Here is a 22640-nt window from a genome sequence, read left to right on the forward strand (position 1 = left end):
ATTTTCTCCTATATTTTGTTTAATCTGCTTTAAATCCATGCGTTGAGTATACTATTTCAAAATTGTAGTTTTTCAGATCCAGAATTTCTGTTTGGTTCTTTTTTATAGACTTCAGTCTTTGCTGATATTTTAAATCTTGTCTTTTCCTTCCTTGAATATTTTAAGTATGTGTTCAGTAAAGCGTGTGTCTGATAACTCCAATGTTTGGAAGCTTTATGGGTCGACTTATAATGCCGGCTTTTTCTCTTGCTATTTTTACATTGCCTTGTCTCTGCATTAATTGAGAACTGGACATTGTAAATGAAAACTTGTAGAAATAATTGAGAATGTTGTTATTTTCCTCCAGAGAGGATGTGCATTTCCTTCTGGGCTATGTCTAGCAATCCAGAATAATCTCAATTGAATTTCAAGACTTGAGATGATTTGAAGGGCCAGGGCTGGTATATTTCTCAATAGCATATCTGTTCCCCTGTTCAGGGTTCCAACTTGAATCACGAAGGATTTACCAGAGTCTTCCTGTTTGGCAGGCCCTGAACTCTTAAGTTTTATCCTCTTAGCCCTGCAAGTCTGTCAAAAGTTCTTTTCACCTTCCCAGCCTCTCACCTGCATGTTTGGAATCAACACAAGCCCGCCTAGGGAAACAGCAATCCCAAATCCTGGGCTCATCTCTGAGTTTTCTTCTTCTGGATCTTGTCCTCGATATTTTCCCTTGAACGCTAGGTCTCTGATACCTTTAGGCTAGGATTCCAGTTGTAGGGAGAAAAAATTACAAGACCTCTAGTTAAATTTGAATTTAGGATAAACAATGAATATTTTTATTCATATTCAGTGAATGTTTTTTATTCATATTTAATGAATTTTTTTTATTTATAAGTCTGTCCCATGTAGTAATTGGGACAGACTTATACTAAAAACTTATTCCCTGTTTATCTGAAACGCAGATTTAACTGGGTGTCCTATATTTTATCTGGCAACCCTACTTCAGACAGATTTATTTCCATGTTTTTTGCTTTTCTAGATGTTCTCTGAGGTACCTAGTGCATCATGACTGGAAGTGGAAGATCGCTTTTGCTAGCTGGTCAACAATCTTGAGTTATTAAAAATTTTTAAAAGACAAATCACCAAATGAAAAGTTAATGTTTGCTTAAATCCTGGCTGCCATGAACTACATGTGTGACCGTGTATGAGCGGCCTTACACTTTGGCCTTGTTTTCTTTAGATGTAAAATAGGAATGATAGATGACATTTGTTGGAGCCTTATTATATGCCAAGCATTGTGCTAAGTGTTTTTTTAAAAAGGTTAATAATAATTACCCATACTTCATAGGGATTTTGTGAGGATCAGAACTGAAAATAGTATGAATGGTCTGGTGCATATTAAGTGCTAATTAACTGTTAACACCAATTTGTCATAACTTTTAAATTTAGTTGCACATTTGCTTGTGCCAGATCTACTACCATCGTTACGTACTGATGTCTCAAATGCTACGGTAGGCCTACTAATCCCTCAAGAGGGCATGGGAAAAACAGCAACAATTTTTTTTGTTTCTTTAAGTGATATTATGTGAAGTGAAACAATCTATGCTTTCTGAATACATGCCCTAAAAAAAAAATTATAGTTGCAGACAGACATATTTGTAGAGGTAGAAACTTTAGTTTTATTCCACTTTGTGAATGAGCTGGTCACTCCTGCCCAAATTTGAAAACAAATCATGTGCCAGGGAAAAGTAACCAAAATGTTATAAGGAGATCTATTTCACAGCCGCCATTAACCTATAAGAGTTTAGGATGTAAACGTCTTTTTGGACGGGCAAGAACTACGCCCTCTGGTGAGTGGAGCGTGGGCTAGATTTCAACCCCTACTCACTCCTTGGTTGGACACCTTTATGTAGGACATGCCTGAACAACTATACAAGTTAGTTCTGTTGATCACAAATGCTGATCTCACTGGCACCTGCAGGCAGAGTGACTCATATGTGCAACTCACGTGTGTTGACCACCTCATGTATGCTAGGCTTCACACATTCCGTTTGTGTGTACAACAACTGTACATGAAACCATATATACAAGGTTGGTAATCGCGTCGCCAATCTGCATCAAGACTAAGGCTCAGAGAATCTGTGTAACTCACTCTGTTAATGAGAGGTGAGTCAAGAATTGAACTTACATCTATTCGATCCCACATTTGTCCTCTTTCTTCAGATCACTTTGCCTTCTTAAACTTCTGTTACCACACACATAATTACTAGGAATAAACGAAAAAACTACTATATCAGAGATGCCTTGTGTTCAAACTTTCAGAGGATTTTTGAATTATTGTTATTTTAACCAGAAAAGCAGAGAACGGTAGAACTACTCTCGGTCTCCTTAGACAAGTATCTGAAATAATAACCAACAACTCTTTAATATTTCTTGGCCTTTGGGCCTTGATACCTTTCTCAGAGAGAGCAGTAATAGCTAAAATGGGGCAATTTATCTATACTTGAATCTATTCTGAAAGTCATATAATATTAGGCCATAGAAAATGTGTGTTCTCTATGAAGAATTAGGACCCACCAGGACACTTTACCTGCTCCTAAGTTAATAATAAGGCAGTGAAGTCAATCAAATGAAACCAATAGTTCATTAGTCATTTTTCAGCAGGTATTTATGGAGGATCCTTACATTATATGACGCCGGAGATATAAAGATAAATAGTACCCAGTCTCCTTCTCCTGGAAAAACTCAGTGTAGGGTTACCTAAACAGATCAATTTAACGTAACTGTCACCAAAGTCAGAGCAAAGTAGCATGGGATTTTGTGAGATGAAGTGATTTTTAAAAATCCATGCAGTGAATCATTTATATATTATATCATTGCATGTGTTTTAACATTTGTGGGTGACCTCCCTTCACACTCCACTCCTAAATAAGAAGCAATTTTAAGTAATTTAGTATCTCTTTCAAGTTTGAATAGGAAATCATTTTAAATTACAGAAGTATTTAGGTTAAATAAAAGGAAGATCCATTAATGATCAAGTTGCTAAATACTGGAACAGGCTATTAAAACACTTGCTTAAGGAGAAAAAGACCTTTGCCAGCGATTTCTCAGAAGATTACCATGCTTTGAAGGTTTCCATGAATTCTTGGCTCAAAATATGCTCTCATCTGCTCACCTATCAGTAGAAGCAGTACAAAATTGTATATAATTTCCCTGACCGTTTTTACTCAAAGGCAATGGAATAATTTCCTTTGAAAGGTAAGTGAGTAGTGCCTGTTCAGGTTGCCTGTTTTCTGAGATTTGCTTCCACCCAACTGAGCTTGGCTGATCTCTCTGGCTCCTACAGGCAGAGTAACTCCTTCTGACCTACACTGACTCATACTCATACTCATACTGCCGTACGGCAGTATGGCTCACTGCTTTGTTCAGGGTCCCTCCATGATCCCTAACCTATAAGAAATCTGCCTCTCAGGCTGAGACAGTGGTGGATCTGGGTGTGTAGAGCTAACATGGGGACAACTGTGAGGGTGTCTTGGAGAATATGCAACTAGGTTATAAGATTGTCCACCAAGAACTTAAAAGGCAATCAGTCAACAGATATGCAGAGTCACTGTAGGGAAAGAATGACTCAGGAAGGAAACAGAAAGTATCAACACATCTAAGGTAAGAACATGTTCACTAAAAGGTGAGTACCTGGGAGGCCTCATCCAAGCAGTGGGAAGGCTTAGCAACTACAATTCAATGGATAAAAAAGAGTAAATATAATTAAATGTAATGAAAAATTAAGTTCAGTCTCACCAGTAATCAAATAAATGAATAAAAATAATAATGTCATACTATTTTAAACTTATTTTTAATCACTGTTTAATGTTAGCAAGTGTTCTATAAGATGGTCAGGGTTACGTTTTCTGGTAGTAGTATGAAGTGCCTGTTGGAAAGCAAGTTGGCCACAGGAAGGGAGAATCCTTAAAATATTCATGTCTTCTAAGAAGGAATATTGCAATGTTCATATTTTCTATGTCAAGGAACCTTTTGATATCAGTTAGGTTTAGATTTAGCTACAAATAACAGAAACCTCAAAATAGCAATGGCAAACAACATAAATGTTATCTGCAAAGGAGGCTACAAAATGAGTACTTTAGCTGGACATTACCATCCAAAATAAAATTGAGATTCTGTCATTAAAAAGGAAAGGGAGAATGGGTGTTGGGTAGGTAACTAGCAATTTTTTGCTCCATTATCCTAGGGAGCAAACTTGAACTTAGAAATAATTTTCAAAAAGTCATTCATTTTTAAGGAAAAGCCCAAATTTCCAAAAATAAGGGAATATTTACAAATTACAAATTGATTCAGTGATTCCATAGAACAAGGAATGTTATCTACAAAGTTTTAAATAATATTTGAACATGCTTATTTGATAATGTTTGTTTCAAAATAAATGCATGATTGTATAAAGTTTATACTCTCAAGTATGCAAAAAACGCTCATAGAAGATTTTTATTTTATTTATGCTGTTTTTCATTGTCCATATTTTCCATAATGAGCATATTTAAAATGCATGCTAAGAAAATTGTAGACATTATTTTTTAAAATATTACAATTGCAGGGGCTGGCCCAGTCATGTGGTGGTGAAGTTCACGTGCTCCACTTTGGTGGCCTGGGGTTCACAGGTTCAGATCCCAGGCACGGACCTACACACCGCTCATCAAGCCATGCTGTGGCGGCATCCCACATACAAAATAGAGGAGGATGGGCACAGATGTTAGGTCAGGGCCAATCTTCCTCACCAAAAAATATATATATATATATAACTGCAGACAAATTCCCAGATTTGAGAAACAGGATCTCAAATTGGAGATTCCTCGTGTTGTTCCAAATGAAATTAATATAAGGAACTAGGAAATAGCATGGTAAATTTTTCAAATTTAAAGAAAAATATCCTATAAACAGTAAATTGGGAAAAGCTGGTCACCTTTAAATGAACTAAACTCAGGCTGGCCACAGATTTTGTCCTCTACAGAATGAAATGCCAGAAAGTAATGGAGTCACAGCATTTTCCTCTAGTCACCATCATCATCCCTAACATTTACTGAGCACCTAGTTGAACTCTGAGAACTTTTATTTGCTTATCCAGCATCTTATGAGGTAGGTTATTATCGTTAGTTCTGTTTTACAAGGAACATGGGGGAAGGGAGGTTAAGTGACTTGCTCAGTGTCTCACAGATTGTCAATCATGGAGCTGAAATTCAAACCCAGGCAGTGTCATCCCCCAAGGCCATATCTTTTCTGCTTACATCTATAGAACTTTGAAGAAAAACAAATTGTCATGCAGAGAGGTTATCATTGATATGTACCAGAGTTTAGAAAATATGCCTCCCATCCATGTATTTCAATAACTTCTCAAAGTCTTCCTCCAAATTTCCAAGATACTAATCACAATAAATTAAATTACAGAAAAAACGAACTTGTAGTAGGCATCAAACCACCTAAAATCTTAGAACTAAGGGTCTACAAGCAATAACCTCTAATGGGATGGGATGGATGCTGAGAAGTCTCAAGAATGGATTTAACTTGGGTACAAAAATGCTAAGGCCAAAAGAAATCTTGACACATTTTTAGAAAGAAGTCAGACTTGTCCACGAGGCCACACGCTGCACCAGCATTGTCAGGGTGGCCTGCCTGGCTCAGGGGAGGAATTAGGTTGCAGTTCCTGGGATGTCGTCTCTGGCCATGGCTGCCTCTTCCTGGCTTATATCCTACTTCTCAGTCCCATTTTATTTTTGTCTTTCAGCTGAAACGAAGATCTGCTTCAAATACTACCACGGAGTGAGTGGAGCCCTGCGAGCTACCACCCCCAGTGTCACGGTCAAGAACTCAGCGGCTCCTGTGAGTCCCGTTTCTTCCCCTTTGGTCAGACCTAACTCTGGTGCTCCTTTACTTTCCCGTTTTGTTCTTATGTTTTAGTGTATATGTGTGTGTGTGTGTGTGTGTGTGTGTGTGTGTGTACACACATATGGAGATATATTGATACATTATGAATAGGCAGATAGACAGACAGAAACACATCTCACAATACTAAAAAGGAATAAGATCCGAAGGCAAATTTATTAAATGCATACCGCTTTTTATTAGAGCAATGTTAAGCTTCAATAGATAGCCAGATATTTCTAATAGACTTATGCTTAATAGCAGTGAATAGTAAGTCTTTCATTGGTACACATTTTTTTTGATTCCTTGGTTTTAAATATTCATATTTTCATATGTTTTCATTTCTTTTTAGGCTTATAAATAAATTTCTAGAATAGAGTTTACAGTCTTAGACTGATTTTAGTCATAGAATTATAAACTGATAGGCCTAGAGCAGACTAAAATCTCTGCTCCTTTTTTTCTTTATATAAATGTGGAAACTGTACCCAAAGAGCTTAAGTCATGTCCTTAAGGTCACACAGTTTTCTAGTTACAGATCGGGGATTGAAATCACATCCTTTGTTCCCTGCTTTGTGGCTTTGCTTGGTGCTATGGTCACAGGTGCCATCTTTTCCTCAATTACAGTCTAGTTTTTTATCTTTGTGGTGCTTCTTACCTTAGTTCTCAGTCCACCTGGTTAGTCTAGCTGAAATCTACTTACAAATGGTGTTCCTTTTCCTTTTCTCATAAATTAAAAATTACTGACTGGGAGAGGCCGAACAAAAATAGCAAGGACTCTGTCATGCTAGTGTAAGTAAAAAACATATTTTTTCTATATTGAAAAAGAGAGAGAGAGAAAGTACTTGAAAGGAAATATGAATGATTCGGAAAGTACTTTGGTTCTAAAGGTACCATTTTGCTGTTTCATGATCAGTTCTTCAGTGTGCTCAAGATGGGCAGTTGAGTCCTTGGTGATAGCAGTCAGCTCAGCAGGCTTCAGGGCCGGAGGCGAGTCTGCCTCCATCCTGAGAGGTGGGGCAGAACTGGACACTGGCCCAGGGTGGTAGGGGGACAGGGCTTACCGTGAGGGGACACAGCGAGAGGCAGGGAGAAGAGAGGGAGAGACCATCTGCACTTTTGACTGGCTGCACCATTTTTCTCTACACTGGCCAGGCAGATTGGAAGATGATGTCTGTCATTTTACTGGGTGGGACAGGAATGTATGTGTGGGAGTCTGGGGAAGTATCCCCCTCTTCCAGGCCCATTTGTATGGGCCATCCTCAAAAGAGGTACCTGGAAGAGCCAAAGAGGTCCTGACGTGTTGCCAATTATTAAGGCAGGAGTGTCAGCTAAATAGAGGCAGCGAAGCTGGAGTTGAGGCTGAATTGAACCAGTGGACAAAGCAGGAAGGTGTTGAACACATAACAGAGGAGGAAGGAGGCTGGAAGGGGAGTGGAGCTGATTCAGGAAAAGCCTTCCAGATGCAGGCGTGGCTGGCTCCGCCACAGCACAGCAAGTCATGTGATGAGCCGGTTTCTTGCCAGACGCCTCGATCCCTCAGCAAGGATGGGCCTTGTCCAGTGATGGGACTGGGCTGTTGGCTCAAGCTGGAACGGAAGAGAAGAGTTCCTCACTTTCTTCTGCTCAGGACTGATATTGTGAGTGTGGCCTGCCCTGGAAGAGGTGAATTCTTCTCTTCAGGTAAGCTCTTTTTGGAGAAAGCTCTCTGGAGCATTTGGCTTCTCTGAACTTAGCCTACTGGGGACTCCAGATGTAACCTGCTTCTCAGAACAATGCAAAATGCAACATACATCATCACAGAGGTACACGATGTAAGCCTAAAAGAAAGCAAGATGCCAGCTACCCATAAAACTGCCTAGAACTGCACTGTAGACAAGCCCTCTGAAGCAGGGTAAACTGTCAACAAACTTATGTTTCCCTCGGGCTGCCGACACCAGAAACAAGGGCTTATGTCTGAGAAGAGGAAACACCATATGAAGTGATTCAATCATGTAATTTGACAGGAAGGTTCAGGAGATTACACTGATTCTGTGTCAGCCTGACCGCCCCTTTATTACTCCATGTGTGCTTGTACCTAAAACGCAGACATCTTAAAATACTTTGACATGTTGTGTTGTCCTGGTTATCATCTTCATAATGACTTTCTCGTGTAAATCAGTAGACACTTGGGTTGGTGCTTTAATATATGTTCCACAGACAACTTTTGTTTCTCTTCTTAATCCCGACATGTGTGAGAGCCCGATCATGAAGCCCATGTGACACCAGAGGCAGAGAGTAATCCTCCTGCTGCCTCGTGGGAGAGGAACACTTGGAGACCTGTGGCAGAAGGGAGCACACATTTTCCTGCAGGACAGTATTTTAATGTGCAGCTGGGTTTTACCATACAGTCATGTGTCGCTTAACGATGGGGACACGTTATGAGAAATGGGTCATTGGTGGATTTCGTCGTTGTGCGAACATCGCACTCACACAAACCTTGATGGCACAGCCTACTTACACACCTAGGCTATGTGGTGCTAATCTTATGGGACCACCGTCATCCATGCGGTCCATCGTGGACGGAAAAGTTGTCATGCAGCACATGACTGTTGTTAAACTGTTAGTGGCCCTTATGGCTCTATACCATGGTGCACTTTTCAAAGGAACTTCACTTGCATTGTTCTAGTTGATTCACAGCACATCTGTCAGAGGCGAGAAGTATCATTTTGGTTAAGTGACCATTTGGCTGCATAGCAATGGAGCTGAATCAAACCCAGCTTATACTTTTTGCAACTAAGTTCAGTTACTAGTATAATCTAGCAACCTTCTGGGTTAAATAAGCCTTTTCAGTTGGTCTGGGGACTTAAGCACACTGTTTCTAAGGGGAAGTGCTATTCCAGTTTCCAAAATTAATTTGTTAATAAACTTTGAGTATCTGTTTTTAAATCAAGGATTGCTGGTGCTGCCCCAATCTCTTATGAAGACATGGTTGTCTGTGGCCATTATGTCATGTCCCAAAAGTCACTGAGTTAATTTGTGACAATATACAAAAACCGTAATTCTTTGAAAAGGAGGGGGATGTCAGATGCTCCTTGAGTATAATCAGCACTAATGCTTTGCGCATGGTGGGTTCTCAGTGTGTGTTAGTTCTTTTTCTCATTTCTTCATCCCCTTATCCTTTGTCTTTGTCCTACTGATGTCTATTGAGGCCCCTGTTATGAAAAGAGGTGGTCATCTGTCCTTCTCTTTCCAGGGCTCTCATTTATTTATTAGTCCTAACTGTATATCAGAAACTATGGTGGGTAAGGGTTATGGATATTTATGAAATAGAAGCTCTGTCATTGAGAATTCACAGTTACTCTAAGTGATAATACATCTGAAATGTCTGGTACTGGAGTGTGATGACCCATTGTGCTGGTATGTAAGGAGCAGGAGGAGGGACCTCAGCGCTGGGAAGGCTTTCAGAGGGGATGGTCTATAGGCTGAGGCAGGCAGTGTGAATAGGACTTTGCCAGGCCTGGTGGGGAAGGAAGCTTACATTGTGTTAGGTCTAAAGAACATCTGACTTATTTCATTTTCTCCATGTATTGCCCTGTGCTTTGTTTGTATCTTACTGGGAGCACTAAGCATATGTTCTATATTGTTCTTCTATTTTCTATAGAAAATCATTTTCAAAAGTAAGGTCTTTCTCTTAGTATTTTTGCCCATGCTACCTTCCCTGTGTGCATTGCAGTCTCTCTTAATAAGCCCCATGATAGTTTTTTTCTCTCCCCATTTATACATCAAAGGACATAAATCTATGCATACCTACAATTTGCCTAATGACAGGGAAGGTAAATTGTCCTTAGCTCACCACACTATCCACTGTGAACTTTCAGGCCTCTCCCTGCAGGCCTATGCCTCGACAGTAGGTTTTTACATCCGCCTGTCCCTCTTTGTGGGACTGAGCAGGCATCTTCTGGTATGGTGGGCGTCTTCTGACAGGGTAAGAGCACTCCCTCTGCCTGCTGGGTTTTCCTCCAGTGCGGGAGATTCAGACACATCTGTAACTGTTCTCGGTATGTGTTCACAGTCCTGAGCACACCACTCCCCACGCTAGTTTCCAAGACTTTCCCTGAGGAGGGTTCCCTTCACAGCACAGTGGCCACCACGTGTTTCCCTCATCCCCAGCAGTCTGAGGCCTGGGGACTGTAGCCTCTGGCTACAGAAAATAGGTAGCTGTTGGAGGAATAACTCTGGCAGGCTCAGGAGGCAGGGCCCAAGGAGCTGGGGAAGGGCCACCAGAGTGAGGGGCAGGCAGAGGATGTTACGTTCCTACTTTCTTTGGGGCCTAGTGTTGAGGGGTCCCCCTGATTAGGGGCCAGACAATGTGTAGTCCAAGAATGTATTTCTTTCTCTGTCTTCATCAACATTAAAATTTGTGGAAATTCCTTCAAGGATTTTATTATTCTGGATTGTTCTTATCCTCACTTCACATTACTATTGTGTCTATCTATCTATCTATCTATCTATTTACATATCCTGTGCTTCTAGCTTTTTCAATGAGAAATTGGAAGTGAAGGTATCAGGTTCTGCTCCTTCTTCCAGCACTTTAATGCAGTGTCTCTGTAGCCAAGCTTTTGATAATAATTGAACAGCATAAAGTTCAAAGTAAAGTTCTTTGCCAAAACTTGAAATATCTTTTCGTAAGTTCATGTTCACAAATTCATTTGCTTTGTCAGACCCCTAAGCAGAGATAGAGTTGACATTCTCCTAAAAAAAAAAAAAATAGCAACTCAATAGGACATTTCCCTAGGAATATAGCCTAAATTCATACTTTAAGGTGAGATCAGGTCAAGATTTTCCTCCACAAATAGTCTGGGTCTACTGCACTGGACAAACAGGTGATCAGTATCCCCTCAGCTCTGAATTGTTAAGCTTGGCTATAGTAATATTTGTCTTGGGAATTTTAAAAGCAGATCTTTTCAAAAAATATTTTAAGTCATAATAAAGCAACTGTCGACACAAAATAACCAATAACCATCCTATAGATAAGAGAGATAAGGTGAATTTTACTTGGGCCAATGTGAGGATTATAACCCAGATGGCCTTTTCCAGAAAGGAAGAGAGCATTCCAGAGAAGCATGGTTTTCAACATGACCCTGACGTCTGGAAAGGGACCCTGCATTACCAATAGGGTGTTACCAATAGGGCGTAGGAGAAGAAATAGGCATTCTTATCTTAAAAGAGTGCATTCTTTACTTTAGTGGTTAAAGCAGATGTATGTTTGATAGGCCGTAAGTCAGGCTTCTTTAGTTCAAGCCGAATCAGTTTGGAACCAGAAGGTACCCCATATATCTCAATATGTGAAAATCTCTTGTCACAACCGTGGAATGGCTACTTTAAAGTTATGAAACCTCCTGGAAAATATTCCAACCAATTAGTTGCAAAATTAATTCACAGGTAACTGACTGATATGACCAGCTATCTAGAATTGTTAGGCACAAGCCAATGAATTTGGAAAGCACCTTGGTTTCATAATAAATGATCTTGTGCCCATGTGTTTGGCAGAGATTAAGTGGCAAGACCAGTTGCTGATTGAAGCCACTCTTGATAAGCATCGATTGTAGTGTATCATCACTTTTGGGGTGAAGGTCTCCCAGTTTATGAAAGCACCCTCTCATCCTGTGTGTCCACATGGAGTCTCATCTTCACCCCAAAATGAATCAAGGAGTATCCAGAAAATTAATGGAAGAGTAGAAAGTGTATCTTCTCTTTTTAACTGGGGTGGCCTGTACTGCTCTAGTGAGATGGGGCCCCAGCACTGAGAGGCTCAAGAGACTGGGCACTGGGGTTCACAGGCCCCCAGTCAGAGGCGGCCTTGAACAAACCTTGGGATAGCAGCGTTTCCCAAGGGCCTATTTTCTCATAATTTTAGTTTTTTAATGAGTTGTGCTATGTAAAGAATTGCTTCTACACAATTAAAGAGGGACTTGGGGAAAGTTCAGAGCCATTTTCCTTAAATCGTAAGAAAACAGGGCCTTTGAAGGATTTAGTCAGAATTGAGCCTGTTATGATCTCACCAGATTCATGCCCTGCAATCATATTTTTAAATCTGCCCTCATTCCTGTGCTGATTCTAGAAACCTGGCCCCATGATGTTTCAGGAAGATGACCAGGTTTATTTTATGACTCGGATTTTATAATAGCCATGGGAGCCTTTTTTTTTTTTTTTTTTCCCTGTGAGGAAGATCAGCCCTGAGCTAACATCCATGCTAATCCTCCTCTTTTTGCTGAGGAAGACTGGCTCTGAGCTAACGTCTATTGCCAATCCTCCTCCTTTTTTTTCCCTTTTTCTCCCCAAAGCCCCTGTAGATAGTTGTATGTCATAGTTGCACATCCTTCTAGTTGCTGTATGTGGGACGCCGCCTCAGCATGGCCGGACAAGCAGTGCGTCGGTGCGCACCTGGGATCCGAACCCCGGGCCGCCAGTAGTGGAGCGCGTGCACTTAACGGCTATGCCACGGGGCCGGCCCCCCACAGGAGCCTTATTGTGAACTAATTCTGTTTTGCTTCTTGCCTCATTAACATGTTCATAGTTTAGTTTTGCAGTATGTCCTCAGTACTTAGCAAACCAGACACTAAAAAGGAACTTCATCCACAGTCCTATAATGAGACAAAAGTCTCTAAGTCCCTAAAATTCTGAAAATCAGTTTCTAAATGAAATAATCCCAGTTACCCTAGGAAAGCAAAAGTCTGAAGTAATTATACAGTACAGTATTCTAATTTTTCATTTCTTTCCTTCATATATATTTCTGTTAGCCTTCCTTAGGGGAGAATTTAAGAAAACATTTTGATTTGTAAAAAAACTATGAATCAAATGCTACAGATAAAATGTAATAAATGTAAATTGAGTTCTTGAGCTAAAATTGCACACATGATTGATTTACATGCTAAGGATCAGTGTTGCTCAGACATTTACTAATGAGCTTTAGAATTATTTTGTAAGAGAGTATTTTACAAGATCTCCTGACTATTGTGACTTTAAATTCTGTCTCCGTTCCACAAAGTCAAGGGTGGAATGGGAAAGGAGTTTCTAAGGGGGATCGAGAGAATTTGATGGCTAGATATTCACATAACAAGTCATTTCTTCTAGCTGAGAACCCACAGCCACATTTTGTCTCACTCCTAATCTAGCAAATTGTTTTATGGCACTTAGAGCCTCTTGCCTCTAATCCTCTTTCCCCAGAACCCACTCCCACCTACTTAGCACCCACCTCCCCCCCACCAAGACATGCAGTACTCTGATCCCCCAACCTTGGAAGTTTCCTCAGAACATAGTTAATTTTACATCTTTGTAAAGCTTGTGAAGCCTATGTAGAGCCTGTGGCTTCAATAATTCATTTATTTATTCAGGAAATATTTATGAGTGAGCGCCTCTCTGCTAACCACTAGGCACATAAAACTGAGCAAGATAAATCCCCATCCTCATGAAGCCACCTGCCTGGGGTGGGAATAAGGGAGCAGTGGGGAGACAGACGAGAAAACAGGCGGTAACAAAGGACTGTTCTAAGTGCTGTGGGAGTGGACACGTTGGGCACTTTGAGAGGACCAAGGATGGGCAGGCCCGGAACATGAAGCAGCTTTCTCGATGGAGTAGAACCAAGTCATGTGCACACCATATCTAGGATTCCCATCAAGCCCTTTATTTTTTCTATGCTAATTTAACCCAGAGCGTAAGGACGTGTTACTCACATGTGCCTCTTCAGCAAGAGTACTTTGATGTTTTGATTAGACTAAAGTAGGGAGACATTTAGACATTTGTATTTTGGTTAACACATCAGGTGTACTTGTTCTTCTAGAAGAGAGAAAAGAGGAAGGGAAGTCAAAGCCACATCTGGCATCATTTCTTAGAGAACTTACCCAGGCCCTGCCCACGATCACACCTCAAGGGACCCCAGAAGTTTGGATTCCATCCTGGCCCAACATTAAGAAATTTGTTCAGTTTTAGGAGAAGAGGTTTAGAGCTCACTCTAAAGTGGCATTTGGGGGTCTTCAGTCTGGAGGTGTTGTTTCCTGATAAGGTTTCCCACCAGCCTTGTTTCAGCTACCTTAGTATAGGGGTGGTTTACATCCTTCCTTTCTAGGGTATAGGAAGCAAAACACCAAATCACATTCTGTGATCACCAGTGGTTAGTTCTAAGCCTTCCCTTGAAGTTTGATTTTATATAGAAACCACATTAGAAAAAAATCAGAGGCAAATCACTAATAGAAAGTGGAAATCCTCTCTATACTTTTAAAAGCCACATTCTTAAATGGGTTTTGGGATATCTGTGAAGCCCTGAGGTTATGTGGTTGTGTTTGTGCATGTTCCTGGGGAGTGGATCCAAGGCATTCATCAGATTCACAGGGTTCATGGTCCCAGAAAGCTTATGGGCCACTGTTACAGGAAACACCAATGTCACTCTTTGCTGATATGGAGACCTAATTTCTCAGGCTTTGTACTGTTAAAAGTCTACCTTTGCCTTTGTTGGAGTAAACACCCCAGTCTTTAGTAATTCTGTATAAAGCCAGGAATGTTCTTAGTGAAAGGAAACAGGTAGTAAATACCTAGGTAAGAGATCCAGACCTAGAAAAGAGATGAATCTTGACATAAATATATCCAATCAACCAGATACAGGAGGGCATGAAAATTAAATGAAGGCCTCTTAAATGGAAGGTTTTTTATTCTTTCTCTGCAGCAGGATACAAATGTTAACTTCTCAAGGATTAGAGGCAAGGAGCTGCCACAGAGTAGAGAAATCAAAAAATGTTTGTTTTCCCTAAAACAAAGCAAAATGGATGAATTCATAGGTGAAGTCTTTCAAATGATTGAGGTATAGATAAATCTGATAGGATTTAAACTTTCTAGAGCAAAAGGAAAGAAAAAAAGCTTCAAAAATTATTTTCCTTAGCCATCATCACGTAGATAACCTGATTATATTATCCAAAATAATTTATTGAAAGTATTAGAAATTATAAATTATTTCTAATGTGTAGGAATCAATAACTCTACTATAAGCAAAGAAAAATCAATTAGAAAACAAAATGGGAAAGAAGGCTTCAATTTTAATATTAGCCAAAAAAACAAATATCTTCAAGGACCAGGATCTTGAAAAGATATCTGCACTCCCCTGTTCGTTGCAGCATTATTCACAATAGCCAAGATATAGAAATAACCTAAGTGTCCATCAATGGATGAATGGATAAAGATATAGTATGTATACACACACACACACACACAAAATGTAATATTATTCAGCCATGAGAAAGAAGGAAATCCTGCCATTTGGGACAACATAGATGGACGTTGAGGGCATTATGCTCGCTGAAATAAGTCAATAAGACAAATACTGTATGATCTCACTTATATGTAGAATCTAAAAAAGCTGAAGTCACACAAAGTTATATGTCAATTGTATCTCAATAAAGCTGGAAAAAAATGTGCAGGACCAATATAGTGAAAACTTTAAAACTATTGAAAGATATAGAAGATTTTAATATATTCAAAGATAAACTGTGTCCCTATTTCAGAAAGAAACTCAGTATTTATATAAATTCTCCCTAAATTAATTTATAAATTCAACACAACTGTAATTAAAATACAAGTAGAATGCTTTTGACAGCAGAGTAACTCTAGGTTTATCAGAACCAACATGTGAGAAAAGCCAGAATGTTTTTGGGAAATGAGAATAATAAAGGAAGACTAGCTTGCCAGGAAGCTATAATAATTAAAATAAAAACTAAAATAATTAAAATTAAAATATTAAAATAGACTAGCTATGAAGCTATAATAATTAAAATAGTTGGAGAAGAAATAGACTAGTAGAACAATAGAAAAGTAGAGAGTCAGGAAATAGACCCCAGTATGTTAGGAACTTTAGTCAACAATTATGGTGATATTTCAAACCAGTATGGGAAAGAGAGATTTTACTGTAAATGGTATTATGGCAGCTAAGCAAATTATTGAAAAAATATATGTACTACAAACCCACTTATCATTCCTGATTTCTTATGTACAAATTACAGATGGATAGAAGATTTCAATTTAAAGAAAAATAAAAATTCTAGTGAAAAAGCATGGATGAATAATTTATAATCCTAGAGAAGAATAGTTCTTTCTAAGCAGAACACAAAACCCAAAGCCGTAAAGAAAAAGTACCGATAAATTGCATTACGTACATAAAAAAATCTCTGCATGGAAAAAAAAATATCCCTAAAAAGGAGACAGGACACTGATGAAAAAAAGTCTGACTTGGCAAAAGGCTGACTTCGTTAATTTACGTAAAACTCATTCATATTGTTAAAGAAAACATAATCAGACTGTTTGAGAAACAGGCAAAGAATCTAAAGTCAGTTTTTAGGCCAAAATAATACTTTGGCCACACAGGAAAAGATGCTCCATCAAGAGAAGGAGAAGACAAGCCACACTGGGAGAAAATATTTACAATAGACATATCTGATAAAGGACTGTTATCCAAAATATCCAAAGAAGTCTTAAAACTCAATTTAAAAATGGGCAAAAGATCTGAACAGACACCTGGCTAAAGAAGATATACAGATGGCAAATAAGCACGTGAAAAGATGCCCCCCATCATATGTCATCAGGAAAATGCAAATTAAAACAACAGTGAGATACCACTACACACCTATTGGAATGGCTAAAATCTGGAACACTGACAACACCAAATGCTGGTGAGGATGCGGAGCAACAGGAACTCTCATTCACTGCCAGTGGGAATGCAAAATGGTGCAGTCACTCTAGAAAACAGTTCAGCAGTTTCTTACAAAACTAAGCATACTCTTTCGTGTGATCCAGTGATCACACTCCTTAGTGTTTACCCAAATGGACTGAAAACTTAAGTCCATACAAAAACCTGCACACAGATGTTTATAGCAGCTTTATTCATAATTGCCAAAACTTGGAAGCAACCAAGATGTCCTTCATTAAAGAGTAGATAAATAAACGATGGTACATCTAGGTTGTAGAATATTATCATGAGCTATCAAGCTATGAAAAAACATGGAGGAATCTTAAATGCATATTACTAAGTGAAAGAATCCAATCTGAAAATATTGCATACGTTATGATTCCAACTGTATAACATTCTGGAAAAGGCAAAACCATAGAGAGAGTAAAAGATGAGTGGTTGCCAGTGGTTGAGGGGAGGAAGGGCTGAACAGGAGGGGCACAGAGGGTTTTGAGGGCAGTGAAACTATTCCATATGATACTATAATGGCAGCTACATACATGTTATTATACATTTGTTCAAATCCATAAAATGGACAACACCAGGAGTGAGCCCTAAGGTAAAGCAGGGACTTTGGGTGATAATGATGTGTCAATGTAGGTTCATAAATTGTAACAAATGTACCGCTGTGGTGGGGGATGTTGATAATGGAGAAGGTTATGCATGTGTAGGAGCAGAGGGTATATGGCAACTCTGTACTTTCTTCTCTATTTTCCTGTGAACTTAAAAGTGCTTTAAAAAATTACGTCAATTACAAAAAGGATGCTTCAATCAGAAAGCAAAAATTAAAAAGTTTGATGGTACCCAGGGATGACGAGGTGTGGGAGAAGCATGTGTATGCTATTGGGTCCATTTTTCTTGAGGCAATTTGGCAATATATATAAAATTTATCAAAATTTTTCTTGGGCATATTTGCAAAAGATCTTTGACATATATGTACAAGAATATTCATTGCTGCCTTGTAGGAATAGAAACAACAGGGAAACCAAATTGTCTACATTTGGGAGACTGGATGATACATCCCAAGGGTAGAAGAATGAGGGGATCCAATTGTGATTATGGGGAAAGTTCATCAATATGTTTTATCAAGTGAAAAAGCAAGGTATACAACAGTGCTTTTAATATTACCCGACTTATGTAAAATTTTTATTAATAGTTAGAAAGATAAGTATAAAATTATTTTCAGGAAAGGATAACAAGAAATGAGTAACAATGGCTACCTTTGAGGATTTTGTGAGGGTGGGGTGAGTGTCTTCACGAGCAGGCTTTCACTTATTATTCTGAACCTTTTTTTGCCTGTTTATATTTTCTAACAATGGAATCTAACAATGGATTTCTAACTTTAAAAAATCAACAGGAGTTATCAAAATAGTGGGATTGTGGCATTTTGTGTTTTCTTCTCAGTTTCACTATTTTAAAATCGATAATTTTTTTTTTTTTAAACAAAAAAGCTGATTGCATCAAGAAAAAAAAAATTCCCTTTCCTCCCTTCCCATTTCCTCCCCAGGACTGGTCTGGCTGATTCTAAATACTTCAAAACTTATAGTGCCACAATTTAACCTATGATGCAAAGGGAAAGAATGTCTTCTGGCAGAGGTTGACATAAGAGCACTAAAACCAACTGCCAGGGTCCCCTTTTTCCACAGCAGGGGTCAGATGTCAAGTGCCCACTTTAGTCTACCCAACCACCCCCGCCTCCATTCCTATGGGAATAATAAACGGAAGAAAGGCAAAAAACTAATTGATACTGAAAGCCATAATCAATAACTAAAACCAGAGGTGAAGAGAATGCTCAGGCCAGATATTGAGAGGAATTTCTGATGGTTACAGTGTCATGGGTGTGCTCCAGACTTGGAGTGGGAAGATCTAGGAGTAAAGCAGGGTGGAGGCACTGGGGACCCCCACAGTCACCACACCCCAGGGGGTAAGCAATGTTTATGCTATGGATGCAGTTTGGTGTTGGTATTTTTTTTTCCTGAAGCTTGGTAATTCTACTTTGCCTGTATATAACAATACAAATTTGAGTAAAATGTCCCTTTTTGCAGCGAACAGCTGGTATACTTCATTTAAAATTAAAAAAAATTTTTTCATTACGGTAAAATATACATAAGGAAATTTACGATTTTAACTATTTTTACGTGTACAGTTCAATATCATTACTTATTTTCACATTGTTGTGCAACCATCACCATCATCCATCTCCAGAACTTTTTCATCATCCCAAACTGAAACTCTGTACCTATTAAACAACTCCCCTCCCCTCTTCCCCCAAGTCCCTGGCAACCACCATCAACCTACTGTCTCTGAATAGACTACTCTAGGCGTCTCATATAAGTGGAATCATTCAGTATCTGTCCTTTTGTGATTGGCTTATTTCACTTAGTATATTGTCTTCAAAGTTCATTCATGTTGTAGCATGTGTCAGAATTTTCTTCTTTTTAGAGGCTAAGCAATATTCCATTGTATGCCATATACCACATTTGTTTTTCCAGTCATCATCCATCGATGGATTCTTGGGTTGTTTGGTATAGATATTTTTAGGGAGGACTCCATTGGTATTTTGGGCAGGAAAATTGTTTGTTATTGCTTTCTTTGCATTGAAGGATGTTATTGTTACTCATTATCTGTAACAAGTATTCTGTGGTTCAAATGAAGAGAAACATTAAGAAAACTCATAGAGTTTGGCTCCTTCTAAGATAAATTCAATGCAATAAACAGAAGGAAATTCTAGAAAATTTCACTTTTGTTCTCAACATGATTCAAAAGAACATTGTATCTTTGAAACTTCGTAAGAGAGTGATGAGTGTTAAGGAAGGACAGTGAGGAGATAATGGGGGCCACCTTTTGACTCACTGTTATAGATGCGTGACTTAGAGACCACAGGCAAAAGAATTACTGAATTAGAAAACAAACTAAGAGAATTCATGCCAAGCCCAGTGGAAATAGGAGATGAAAAGAGAGAGAGAATAAAAAAGCCCTAGAGATCAAATTTATGGATAATTGGAATTTCCAAAAAAGAAAATATATAGAGAAAAGTAATAACCAATGAAATAAAATATGAAAACATTTTCTGATCTTAAAATAATACACTTCAGAGTTAAAATTGAAAGTCCTAATCATATTTAAAATATCTGGAATTTATATAATAAAATGTATATGTTCATGGTAGAAAATTCAGTAAACATATAAAGAAGAAAAATAATAATCCAACACGCAGCAAGCCTCTGGAAATTCTGGAAGAATTTTCAAATTGACAAATCTTATAAACAAGCAGGAGAAAAATATCAGGATACCTAGAAAAAAACAAAAGCCGAGAAACTTTGAATGTCCTCTCCCTAGTCTTAAACTTGGCAAGATGACTCTTGAAAGGAAACATTTTGTTGTCTACTGTACCAGTTGTCAAAGATGTGTAAGGGCAATGGAAGACAGACATTCTCAAGTATGGAAGAATACAGAAATTGCCCATACATCACAGATAAAATTTCAGGTTTAAGGAAATTGTGGATGGAAGGGACTGGTGATGAATAAGGAAGCTAGTTAGTTATAAAGAGATAAGGCAAAATAATTGCAAGGTGCATTATTATTTTATTATTCAAATATATATTGTATGATTTATTGCATGAATGGGTTAAACAAAAAATATTTAACCTTAATAATCAATAAGCCATTCTTAAAAATAAAACGAAACTCTTTAAATATCAAGATTTCGCATGGTCAGAAATACTTGTTTAAACCAAAATGCAGTGATTGCACATGTAGATGTGATCTGTTGATGTTGAAGATGTAGCTTATTAGATTGAATCCATTGAAATGTGTCTTGTTATGTTGGTAAGTTTTGTTAATACTTCATGATTGGTTTATAAAGGGTTCCTGAGCAGTGAGGAGGACTAACCATGGTGACTGTATCAGTGGGCTAGGGCTGCCATAACAAAATACCACAGACTGGAGGACTCAAACAGCAGACATTTATTTTCTCATAGTTCTGGAGGTTGGAAGTCCAAGCTCAAGGTGTCTGTAGTTTTGGTTTCTCCTGAGGCTTCTCTCCTTGGCTTGCAGATGGCCGTCTTCTCACTGTGTCCTCAAATGGCCTTTTGTCTGTGTACTCATGTCCTGATGTCTCTCTGTTTCTTCTCATAAGGACACCAGTACTGTTGGATTAGGGCCCCACCCTAGAGACCTTACTTAACCTTACTTACCTCTTTAAAGGCCCTATCTCCAGATACATTGGGGGTTAGGGCTTCCACATATGAATTTGGGAGGGACACAGTTTAGTCCATAACAGAGATCCACTGTCTCCTTGGGCTGACTTGAAGAAGTCCACTTCACCTGTCTGCTCATAGTCTCTGTGCTCCAGGAATTATCATATAGCTATATCTATCTATCTATCTATCTATCTATGCATTGAAATGCAAGGATTTGACTCTAATTTTCTGGGACTCTTGAACGTATCAACACTTCAGAAGACTCCTGATCTAAAAGCACCAGTCCCATCTCCCTGGTCATATAAATGTATAAATGTATATATATACATATTTGTATATACACAATTATATATATATGAAATTTTATTTTATTTTTATTTACATAAGCTTATCTCCAACACAGTCCAACAAATCAAATATATACTCATCCATTGCAATACTTACCCATGAAACACTAGAGGTTTATAAAATTAAAATTAGGATCAAAATAAGTATATAGGATGTCACCATTTTTAACATTTAAAAAGTGCATAAGTAGTATATGCTCCTTAGAAATACATATAAACAAAAAGAAAAATATCACCCATAATCCCACCACTCAAGGAGCCTCAGGAACTTGCAGAAATGAAGGGTTTTTGATTATCTCTGGCCCTGGAGCCAGCGTTCAGAATAAGATCAACAAGTTTCCAGTGAGGGAGGGTCCCAGCCAGCATCTGGGCTGTGTTGATTCTCGTGGCCATCTGGTACTGTGCCTTTTACATTATAAGTGCCCCATAAGTGGTATCAGGTTGGCAAAAGTCTAATTAAAAACATTCTGGATTTTAAATCCTAAATAGCCTTTGCATAAAAACTTGTTCTGTTAACACTTCATTGAAGGATAAGAAATTTCAAATATAAAAATCCTGATTCCAGATTTGCAACTTTCAGCTCCAGTGTTTAACTCAGCTGTCACACTCCGGAAAAAACTTCCCTTCAGGGAAAAAGTCTTGAGAGAAAGGAGACTCTTACTTCCCAGAGATCTCACAGAGCTGACAGAAGTAATTAAATCAGACTTGTAAGCCCATGAATGGATGCAGTGTATAAAGCTTTCTGGTAGATCAGAGACACCTGGGACTTGGAGGGAGGGCTCAGTTCCTCCCCACCTCGAGCAGAAGAATAACCCCTGGCCACACGTGGTTTGGTGCAGGCCAGAGAGGAAGACAGCCCAGCCAGCCTCCTCCCCGACCCTCTCTTTCTCCAACCACGTTTTCAAACTTAATTAACTCTTCTGCAGGTATCACCTACAGCATGCTGTCATCAGTCCTTTGGCCTTTCTTGCCCTGAGAGGAAGGTGAAGTTCAGGTTGACTAACAAGTGGATTAACTCTGATCTCTTAGTTTCTTCGCTTCAAAACACATAACAAGACTGACCCAAGGAGCGAAGCCCTCAAAATGCGCTTACTCAAGAGTTCATTGCTCACTGTGCTACCTCACTCTGTCCCCTCACAATAATTAATCCAGCTTCTGGTAGATTATTAGGTCCCACCTCCTTCAACCACCTGAACCAGGCCGTGAAGGGCCCCTGGATTTAAGGTGCTGTGGATGACCGGGGAGCCAGTACCAGCCCTTTAGATCAGGGGTCTTCTCCAGTGTTTTTTATTAAAGAGTCCCAAAAACTCAAAATCAAATCTTTGCATTTTAATGCACAGAAATACATTGTTTTTTCTTCTTTGGAGTTTTCCTATGTTACTTTTAACAAAGATGGCAGAAGCCCTTAAGTTAGTCAAGTCCTTAGGCAGGTTGCCA

At 38.9% G+C, this 22640-nt stretch overlaps 1 protein-coding gene across 1 annotated transcript in view; it reads left to right on the forward strand.

Annotated features, from left to right (window-relative positions):
* The window catches only part of HECW1 (HECT, C2 and WW domain containing E3 ubiquitin protein ligase 1), a 404461-nt gene that overhangs the window by 213617 nt on the left and 168204 nt on the right, over positions 1-22640 (forward strand). The window contains exon 4 of the mRNA XM_014793615.2: positions 5771-5865. Within this exon, the coding sequence (XP_014649101.2) occupies positions 5771-5865 (95 nt within the window). The remainder of the gene's footprint in view (positions 1-5770; positions 5866-22640) is intronic.

This window comes from Ceratotherium simum, chromosome 1, assembly GCF_057802395.1.
Source record: "Ceratotherium simum simum isolate JZ-2026a chromosome 1, ASM5780239v1, whole genome shotgun sequence".
NCBI lineage: Eukaryota > Metazoa > Chordata > Mammalia > Perissodactyla > Rhinocerotidae > Ceratotherium > Ceratotherium simum.